General features: G+C 37.0%; 1 protein-coding gene across 3 annotated transcripts; it reads right to left on the reverse strand.

The window, feature by feature from the left end:
* Positions 1 to 1,209: 1,209 nt before the first annotated feature.
* Positions 1,210 to 8,311, reverse strand: TMEM225 (transmembrane protein 225). 3 transcript variants are annotated; one of them, XM_055095017.2, is made up of 5 exons: positions 6,896 to 8,311; positions 6,137 to 6,283; positions 5,714 to 5,848; positions 5,421 to 5,566; positions 4,581 to 4,991 (listed from the first exon to the last, which is right to left on the reverse strand). In XM_055095017.2, the coding sequence occupies exons 1-5, from the start codon at positions 7,074 to 7,076 to the stop codon at positions 4,974 to 4,976; spliced, it is 627 nt and encodes a 208-aa protein (XP_054950992.1). In that variant the 5' UTR covers positions 7,077 to 8,311; the 3' UTR covers positions 4,581 to 4,973. The 3 variants fall into 3 exon arrangements, with proteins under 3 accessions (XP_034790106.1, XP_003820004.1, XP_054950992.1); XM_034934215.3 differs by lacking the exon at positions 5,421 to 5,566 and having other exon boundaries at positions 1,210 to 4,991; positions 7,046 to 8,311; XM_003819956.5 differs by lacking the exon at positions 5,421 to 5,566 and having other exon boundaries at positions 1,210 to 4,991.
* Positions 8,312 to 10,690: the final 2,379 nt, after the last annotated feature.

The raw sequence follows: 10,690 nt of genomic DNA on the forward strand, positions 1-10,690 counted from the left end.
TGAAAAATAAAAGAATAGAAAAGGGATACTAAGCAATTCAAGTGTAGTTTGTTTATTCGAGGCACACCTAATACGGAAGCAGAAGTAGTAATTGAAAAACGAAAGAATAGAAAAGGGATATACAAGGCAAACATTAAGCAACATTGGTAGATTGTATTATTGTTCCATCATTATGCACCCTTCTTTTTAATAAGAGGGATTGCATATCTCCACTTACACGTATCATGGGATTACAGGCATCAGCCTCTGCACCCGGTCAGGTATGTCTTTCTTATAACAATCCTTCAATGACATGAAAGCTACATTTTCTTTCGTTTCTTTTTTTTTTGAGATGGAGTTTCCTTCTTATCACCTAGGCTGGAGTGTAATGGCATAGACTCCACTCATTGCAACCTCTGCCTCCTGGGTTCAAGAGATACTCCTGCCTCAGTCTCCTGAGTAGCTGGGATTACAGGCACCTGCCACCACACCCAGCTAATTTTTGTATTTTTAGTGAAGATGGGGTTTTCCCATGTAGGCCAGGCTGGTCTTGAACTTCTGACCTCAGGCCATCTGCCCACCTCAGCCTCCCAAAAGTGCTGGGATTATAGGCGTGAACCACCGCGCCAAAAGCTACATTTTCAATGTGAGATTAAAAGGTATTTAGCAAAAAGTACATTTTTTTTATTTGCTGGCATAACTTCAATGATAGCTTCACAAATTTGTTTTTCATTTTATATTACGATCCTTTCACTTAATTCATTTATCTTGAAATGGTGAACAGCTGCAGTTGCAAACCTCAATCTATGGTACATATAAAGCAATTCAACTTTTTCTTCTAACTTCATGACTTTGCCTCTTGGGAGCACTTCCAGCATCACCAGTGGCACTTCATATGAGTCCCATGGTGTTATTCAAGATTTACTGTATTGCACTAAACATGAAAATATGCAAGAATCATGAGAGATTACTTTTTACTGTGTTATGCAATTTACCAGAAAGACAAACTGCTCACATGGATATGATTAGTGTCATACCGTCTTCAGTGGATGGTCAACACTTGAGCTCAACACAATAGCAACAGAGGTGGCTACAAAATTATTACAGTAGTACAACGTGTCCTACAGTAAATTTTATGCAGTTATTATTTAACACTGCATTTTTTTGTATTTCTCTCAATTGCAAATGGTACTACATATTGTCTGTGTTTGTGTGCATGTGTTGATAAATTATAACTTTTTTATAACGGATTCGTGTATATAATGTGGTAGTAAATAATAAAATAGACTAGTATCTACAGCTGTTATGCATTCATGACACACCCAATGTTTTCTAATTTTTTTGATATTTCTAGTCTATGCAGCTCGTCTGCAAGAATTTTCAAATTGTCACAGACTTCCGAAATATTTTGCAACATATTTATTGAAAAAAATCCATGTATAAGTAGACCTACATAGTTCAAACCTGTGTTGCTCAAGGGTCAGCTGTAATTGAAAAGAATAAATATTTACAATCAGTAATTTAAACTTCCATTTTAGGAAACTGGAAAAAGCAGAGTAAATCAAATCCAAAATAATCAGAAGAAAAAAATTAGAGAGGTCAATGAAGTTGAAAACAGGAAATCAGTAAAGAAAATTAAAGAAAACCAAAAACTGGTTTTGCAAAATTATTAATAAAATTAATAAACTTCCAGCCAGGCTAAGTAAGAAAAAAAAGAGAAGACACAAATTACTAATATCAGAAATGAAAGAGGTCATATAACAACAGATCCCCTGGGGAGTAAAATAATAATAAAATAATTTTGTGAACACCTCTATGGCCACAAATTTGATAACCAATTCTTTGAAAGAAACAATGTGCCACAACCAACATAAGAACAAACAAACACTCTTCATAGGCCTGTATCTATTAAAGAAATTGAATTAATGATTAATAACCTTCCAAAATAGAAAGCACAAGGCCCAGATAGGTTCTCCTCTGAAATGTGCTAAACATTTGAAGAAGAAATTATACCAATTTTCTATAACCTCTTCCAGAAGACAGAAGCAGAGGGAATTTTTAACATTCTATAAGGGTAGTGTTACCCAAAACCAGACAAAGACATTATAAGCAAATAAACTACAGAACATCTCTCATGAAGGTAGATGCAAAAATCTTCAACAAGATATTTCACCATTGAAAATCAACTAATGTAGCCCATCACATATCAGGCTAACAAGGAAAAATCACATGATCATATCAATAGATACAGAAAAAGATTTGACAAAATCCAAGACTGGTTTATAATAAAAACTCTCCCAAAACAAGAAATAGAGGGAAACTACCTCAATCTGATAAAGAACATCTAGAAAAAAATCGACTTAAACATCATACTTAATGTTGAGAAATGAGAAGCTTTCTCACTAAGATCAGGAACAAAGCAAATATATCTCCTCTAATCGCTCCTTTTCAACATCATCCTAGACGTGCTGAAAGTGCAAGAAGAAAAGAAAATGTATACAAATTGGGAAGTCATAAATAAAACTGTTTTTGTTCACAGATAACATGATTGTATGTATAGAAAACCTGAAAGATAAAAAAAAAAAACCCAAAAACCCAAGACTCCCGGATACAGGTTAATGTACAAAAGTCAATTGCTTTCTTATATGCCAGAAATGAACACGTGAAATCTAAAATGTGAAAAACACAATCCCATTTACATTGGCATCCCCCAAATTAAAATACTTAGCTATAAATCTAACAAAATGCTATGGTGCAAAAGTAATTGTGGCTTTTTGCCGTTAAAAGTAATGGTTAAAAACCGCAATTACTTTTGCACCAACTGTAATAAAATCCACCAGGAAAATTACAAAACTCTGATAAAAAATCAAATATCTCAGTAAATGGACATATATTACATATTCATGGATAGGGAGACTTAATATTGTCAAGATGTCAATTTTGCCTAACTTATTCTACAGTTTCAACACATTCCACTAAAAATCTCAGCAAGTTATTTTGTGGACATTGACAACTGGATTCTCAAGTTTATAGGGAGATGAAAAAGACCCAGAATAGCCAACATAATATTTCAGAAGAACAAAGTCAGAGGACTGACATTACCTGACCTCAGGACTTACTATGAAGCTGTAGTGATGAAGACAATGTGGTATTGGTGAAATAAAAAAGACAAATAGATCAACGGAATAGAACAGAGAGTCCAGAAATAGACCCGGGAGCAAAGGAAATTCAATGAAGGCTTTTCAACAAATGGTGCCAGAACAACTGGACATCAACATGAAAACAAAGAAATCTGAACACAGACCTTATACGTTCCAAAAAAATTAAATCAAGATGAATCATGGAAATAGATAAAACTAGAAGATAAGACAGGAGAAAATGTAGATGAATTTGGGTATGATGATGACTTTTTGGTAGAACACTGAAGGCACAATAAGAATTAATAAGCTGGACTTTATTAAAATTAAAAACCAGTGTGCTACAAAAGACGTTGTCAAGAATGAAAATACAAACCACGGGCTGGGAGAAAGTATTTGCCAGACATATCTGATTAAGGACTGTTATCCAAAATATACAAATAACATTTAAACACTCAACAAAAAAATGAAAAGGCTGATTACAAACAGGGCAAAAGAATGGAACAGACACCTCATAGATGCCAAGTAACCATATGAAAAGATGCTTTTCACATTATAAATCACTAGAGAATTGCAAATTAAAACAAGACACATTCACACCTATTAAAGTGGTCAAAATTCACAATGCTGACATCAAATGCTGACAAGGATGTGGTACGGCAGGAACTCTCATATATTGCTGGTAGAATGCAAAATGGTATAGCCACTTTGGAAGACAGTTTGGAAGTTTTTTACAAAACTAAACACATTCTTCTCATATAACCCAGCAATCATGTTCCTTGGTATTTACCCAAAAAAGTTGAAAGCTTATGTTCACACAAAAACCTGCACACAGGTGTTTATAACAGTTTTATTCATAACTGCCCAAACTTGGAAACAACCAAGATATCCTTCAGTAGGTGAAATAGATAAACCAACTGTGGTACAGTCTTACGATGGAATATTACTTAGCCCCACAAAGTATGAACCACAAAAAGGCATGAAGGAACCAAGTTTTACTTACATAGATAGATTCAGGAATTCTAAAATAATTAGAAGATTTATTTCAGCAATTTATGAAAATAAATACAACATGATCTCTACGGTGTAATATTGACCAACTTTCAAACATTTGAAAAGCTGGTCTATATAATTTTTATAGATGTATAAATTTGTAGTGAAAATGTCAACATGAATGTAGAATCATCAGCAACGCATCCTTAAAAGTGTTTTATGATAGGAAACAAGAGATGGAAATGAAATTGGAGAAGTTTTTAGAGGAACATCAGTTATATCTATAAATTTAACGGAAAACTTCTCCAGGAAATAATGTTAAAATTGTATAAAGTTGGGTGATGTGTACATAGGTGTTTGATCATCATTTTGTATTTCTTATGTATGTTTGAAATATTTCACAATACAACTATTATATATCATTATAAGTGTTTGTGATATATAGACTTAACAATACAGAAAGTATTATTTATATGATAATATTTATTATATTAACAACAAATGTTGCAGAAGAAACTATTCGTTCAGCAGGCCAGGATTTTTTAAAAAGCCATCTTCCAGATCTTTTTACAAACCCCAACCATAATTCCAAATAGAGACAACATGGTTGGAGACACAGCACACACCCACAAAGCTTTTTCCATACTGCAAGAAATAGATTGCCAAATCACAGAGCCCAGGTTACGCGACGTGTTTGGACTTTTTTGTTTAGGGAATTCACAGTGTGTGCACGGACAATGCTACGAGGCATTGCAGTGCGTTCTGGTGATGAAATATCTTCGATAGAATTCTCAGATTCCTTACATTCGTTGTCAGATTTATGGATGTTCAGGCAGGTACAGCTACTGGTAGACAACTTGCACTCTAGGAGAGAGAGGATTCCTAGGGAAAAGAGATTCCAGGGAGTGGGATGAAGGGACAGTGGAGCGTCAGAAACAATTCTCTCCAATTTGGCTGAAGACCCTGACCCAAAGCCCAGTGGATCCCTTTTAACTACCCAAAGCCATCTGGGAGGTGAATGCTTTAGTGGAAGAAACTGGAAGTGTATGTACAATAGCTTAAATTCTGCTCAGCTTAAGAAAATTGAGGATTCTTTTTGAAAGAGAACATGCTTCTTTTTGGGTTAGGAAGTGTAATTACAAATGAAATTTTAAAGACTTCTTAGGAAAGGGGAGACTTCGGTTTCGGTAGATGGCCATCTAGCATCAGATATTGTTTCTCTCTGCCCTCAAACTGCCTTGACACTACACTGTACTCCCAAGGTCACTGTTCCTCTCCACAGAGGCTGAGCATTCTGTCTCAGACACCCACCTTGGTCATGACTTTGGTGGTTATCTCTGCCCTAAAGCGGGGAGGGTGTGAAAGGCAAATAAAAGGCGGAGATGGGGAGCTACCCTCTGAGGCCAGGCGCAGCAGACATCTCACATAGGCCTGATCTCCCACTCTTCTTGGAGGAACTGTCATCAGAGAATGAATCCAGGTGAGCTGCAGCCTTTTAAAATGCAAGGTTTGGCACTTTTCCCTCTATTCTCATCTTTTTACCCTTCCCTCTGTCAGGGATGGATTGGTTCTTAACACCCTTCAGGGGCCCTGGAGACACTCACCACAGACAGACAAGAAGAAAACATTTAAGTAAGCAGTATACATGATCCAGGTGATCCTATAACTAGAGAAGTGCATGGATTGACCTTGCTTCAGCTTATTGTGATATAGTATGAGTGCCCAGAGCAGAAAGATACCTGATGTCCAGACAAAAAAAAAAAAAAGAAAAGAAAAAAGTCCCTTCTGAGGAACTTTGGCTCCTTGATGCAAGTCTTCATTCCATATACACTTGACTTCCCAACCCCCACCAGGTCCAACTACACCTTGCCCAAAGACTGATCCTGATCCTGCTTTTATGGTAGATCTAACTCAGAAGCTATATATATATATACACACACACATATATATAGTTTTCAGAGACTGCAGCCTGAACCCACCCATCAAAGTACACCTACAAGCCTGTGTTAGGGGAGCCAGGAAGTTACCTGAGAAGAAACCGAGGATGGTAGTGAAGAGTTGTATATATTTATTTTGAGGAATCAGATAGGTGAATTTCATACCCAGGATTAAGTTAAGGAGGAAGGAAAGGCCAAGGCTCGACATCATCATAATCCTGACCACTTTCAGGTCATCTGTTGGAAAGTGAAAGCTGTTTTGAGAGGACAGATATTTCTTCTAGACTCATTTCTACCTGGGGTCCAGAAGTCTCTAGGTGAAAATTGGAATAGGGTGAAAGATTTGATTAAACAATAAGAAAGAAGTTGCAAAATAACAAAGAAGCAGGGGAACCTTAAGCTGAATAAGAGAACCGAAAACACTTTCTCTATCCTGATGTCTCTCTATGTGTCTTTCTCTTCTATTATTTTCTTCAAACTCATTTCTTGTTAAATACGGCAATTCACTCTATCATCTAGTGGCAATACAGACTACTTAATGCCAGTTACCTTTCTCTCTTACCCACATGTCTAGTTGTGTGGATCACCCTGCTGCTACTGCTGAGATTTCTCAAATGCCCAGCAGTTAAGGCTGTGAACATATAAACTTTTCTCCAGAACACCTAAATGGTGAGATTTTGGAATCTACCTTGACTGTATTGACTGTGGAAGGAAGGAAGAACACTGCAACTTGAGAAGCTGCACCAGAAAATAATGGGTACACTGGTGAGATTAATGCAAGTTAAGGAAAGCAAAGTTAAGGACACACCCTTCCTTTCCACCCGTCTCTTTCTAGAGTACAGTTCTGACCTTCTGGCCAAAAAGCAGGGCAACACATCATCCATGGACTGTGGTTCATCTTGGCTCTTTCATCTTCTGAAATCAATTCAACCCATTTATCTAAGGTGATTCCCATCACTGTTAAGACTATGGCCCAGGAGGAGAAAAGTATGTTCATACCCTGGATACTTCTATTTGAAACATGCACCATTGTGAGTGAAAATTTCTAGCTGGAACCACCACCACTGTTTTGTAGATCTCTTCCTTGATTTGATTAGTTACAGGAAGGGTGATATCTGAACTTTCAGTGGTTGCTGAGGCATTGGCAACAGCAGAAGCTGAAGTAGTCTATAAAACAGAGAAGATAGATAACTCCCACCCTTCCTCACAGATGATAGATTATATCTATCAGGGCCAGCTTGCTGTCAGGACTGCCAACTGCCATGGAATCATCTATTGGTTTGACCCTTGACCCTGGGGCCTAGTGGAGTGAAAGAACCAAGGGGTCCAGAAGTCCTGAGAGAGCTATCAGATATAGGGATCTGACATCACATGTAGAAAGAGCTGTCAGATACAGGGATTATTAGAGGCCTTGAATTAAGTTAGACGTGCATGACCAAAAAGGGCCAATTTAGGAGTTAGAATTACACGCTCCAAGATTAGTTAACATTTGGTGGGGGTCAGTGAAGAGGAAAAGGATTTCAAGATCATTGAGATAAATAGTTAGCTAGCTAGTATCACAACAGGGAATGACCACTCAAAATTTAGGATGTTTGAAGAAATGTGTGTTCCCATTGGGAGGTCCCAGTGACATTTAGTTAGGGAGTCATCCAGGAAATAAACCATCATCCTGAAACCAAACTACTGGCCTGATAGATACACTGAGCCATTATAGCCCAATCTCATTTATAAGGTGTGGACAATCATTTCTTGACAGAATTGCCTCTAACTTGGCATATAAAACAGTTGTGGATTCCTTGAGTAGGCAAACATGGTAGGCATCAGAGTCAAGAGCTAGAGGACTTCTGCTACAATCCAAAAAAAAAAAAAAAAAAATTTGCCTTTTACACAACTAAGATGAACTTCATCTCCAAAGGCCTCACTCTGCCTATTTTCTGACCTCAATGCAGGTGACTTTCCTTGGCTCAGAATAGACTTTTTTTTAATTACCTCAAACATTTCAAGCTGTCTTTCTTCTAGATCTCTCTACACATCTTTGTATACTTTATTATTATTATTTATCGTTTTCATTTTTAAGCACAATACTCAACAATACACTTAATCTTATGAGGAAGGCTTTAGGGTTAAGAAAACGGACTAAGGATCCTGGTTTTAAATTGTGGCTCTACCCACTCAGTAGCTGTGTGGTCTTAGAGATAATAATGCTTCCTACTACCTGGGGATTTTGTAAAGATTAAATACGTTTAGAGACATAAAGCACTTGAAAGAGTCCTTGGCACATAGTATATGATCTGTCAGCAATTACCATAGTATTAATTTGGGTTTTCTGGGAAAAGGCTCTGAGGCAGGAATTTGTATCCAGGGAGTTTTTTTGTGAAGCACTTTTGGGAACCACACCTGTAATTGTTTAAGGGAAGCAGGTTTGAGCAGAAGTTGAACTGAGGTGTGGTTGCAACAGAAGAAGCCCTGGCTGACCCCACCAGGTGCTCTGGCTCTGGGGTGGTCCTTCAGAGTCATTCTTTATAGAGGCAAGAATGCCTAGCCTTTACACTGAGCATCTGGCTGCCCCTAGGGTGTGATTTCCCTTCTTTCTCAAGAGATATTCCTAAATCTCCTAGAAACTGCAAGCCACAGCAGCTAACACTTCTGGTAGCTGTGGGGATGAACTCCCACCCTTCACCAATCCCATATCAGGGTCAGCTTGTTTTTAGGGTTGCCAGCTGCCATGAAATTAACTATTGGTTTGACCCTTGACCCTGGGGCCTAGGGGAGTGGGGGGACCAAGAGGGTATATAGGAAACTCCTATTATGCTCTTTCATGTTGATAATTTTATTTCTATGCCATCGATTCTTAACAGTAGAATTCCTGTGCTGAAAGGCTTTTGTTTCATTTTGGTTTTAACTGGTAGTGGCAGTAAAGATTTAAAGATGTAGCCAAATTAGAGAAAGAGATAGGATGTGAAGGATGAGTAAGATACAGGTCAAAAAGAAATCAAGTTTTTAGCTAGGGAGAACTACTCAAAGATTCCATTCCAGATGGCATTCCAGCTGCCATTCCAGCTAGTCAAAGGTGCCATATAGTAAGCACTGGTCTGGTTAAGCTGAAGGTGCTTAGAACAGGCAATAGACAGAAAAAAATTAGTTCTGGAACTTGACAGTAGATTAGAGGGTTATCAACCTTGAATGAGATTGGGTGCATTCAGTGAGTAATAGACAAGGGTTTATCAGACTTGAGATAGCAATTGAAACCTAGATGTGCATGTCACATATGCAGAAATATCACACAGAATGTGGTAAGAGATAGAAAAGGAAAGGCCACTGGATTTGGCAATTAGAATGTCATTAGTGATTTTGGCCATAGCATTTTCAGTAGAATGATGAGAGAAGTAGTAGGATAATTTTTTTTTCTTTTAACAGGTGACAAGAGCAAATAAATAATGATAAAGGGAAAAAGAAAAATAGAATTGTAGCTTCAAGGTGAAATGTGCAATTTTGAAAATAAATTAGACAGTAGTATAATGACTTCCCATGTATCCTTCATCCAGCTTCAAAGCTTATCCTCTGAATTATTCTGAACCAAATCCTGACATAATTTTATGGTTAAATATTTGTGTCACTAGAAGATGAGGATTGATTTTTTTTTTTTTTGCTGTAGATTCACGTACTCTCTGTTTTTTCTTAATATGGTTTATTATCAGTTTTGTTGGTCTTTTCAAGGTCCATTTGTTTAGGTATTTATCCATTTGAAAATATTATTTTCAAGATCATATTTCATTATTTTGAGTTATTATTTTTATTATTTTCCTTTTGTTTTTGCTTGTATCCCTTAAACTTCTTAAAATAGTTTTAAATTCTTTAATATGTGTAGGCTTAAGACCATATATTCGTCTTTAGGCACTGAGTTTGCTATATCTCATACATTTCCTGTAACTTTTTTACTACTTTGCTTCTTATTAGTTTTTAATTTTAGGTTTGATTTCACCAAGAATTCAGGGATTGTCTGGGAGAATTTCTTAATTACCAAGCAGCTATCAATTTTAGATCACTGTTTAAATTTTTTTTCCTTTGTTAAAAATAAATTGTAATAAATATACCTTGCCAGGCATGGAGGCTCATGCTTGTAATCCCAGCAGTTTGGGAGGCCAAGGCAGGCAGATCACGTGAGGTCGGGAATTTGAGACCAGCTTGGCCAACACGGTAAAGCCCCGTCTCTAATAAAAATACAAAAATTAGCGGGATGTGGTGGTGTATGCCTGTAATACCAGCTACTTGGGAGGCTGAGGCAGGAGAATTGCTTGAACCCACGAGGCGGAGGTTGTAGTGAGCCAAGATTGTGCCATTGCACTCCAGCCTGGGCAACAGAGCAAGACTCTGTCTCAAATAAATAAATAAATAAATATACTGAAAAATTTACTTTTTGAATTTGTCAAGGTTTCCTTTGTGGCTGAGCACATGATTAATTTTGAATATTCCATCAGCAAACAAAAAGGTAAAATTCTTATACCAATAATGAAATTTATGTATGATGGAAGGTTATATAAATCTGTTTGTTTATTGATCAGTTTAATTCTTCTATGTTTTAATCTGCCAGGATACATCTTATTTTGAAATAGCTGTGTTGACATCTATCTTTATGGCTATATA

This window comes from Pan paniscus, chromosome 9 (genome assembly GCF_029289425.2).
Source record: "Pan paniscus chromosome 9, NHGRI_mPanPan1-v2.0_pri, whole genome shotgun sequence".
Lineage (NCBI taxonomy): Eukaryota > Metazoa > Chordata > Mammalia > Primates > Hominidae > Pan > Pan paniscus.

Bases quoted from the DNA above. Each gene is read 5' to 3' on its own strand.
- TMEM225 (XM_003819956.5), bottom strand. From the start codon at position 7,076: ATGGTGCATGTTTCAAATAGAAGTATCCAGGGTATGAACATACTTTTC. The intron at 6,284-6,895 runs GTCAGAACTGTA...ACTTTCCAACAG, and splicing joins CCCTGCTTTTTGGCCAGAAG to ATGACCTGAAAGTGGTCAGG. The intron at 4,992-5,713 runs GTGAGTGTCTCC...TCTTTTCCCTAG, and splicing joins TTTCTTCTTGTCTGTCTGTG to GAATCCTCTCTCTCCTAGAG.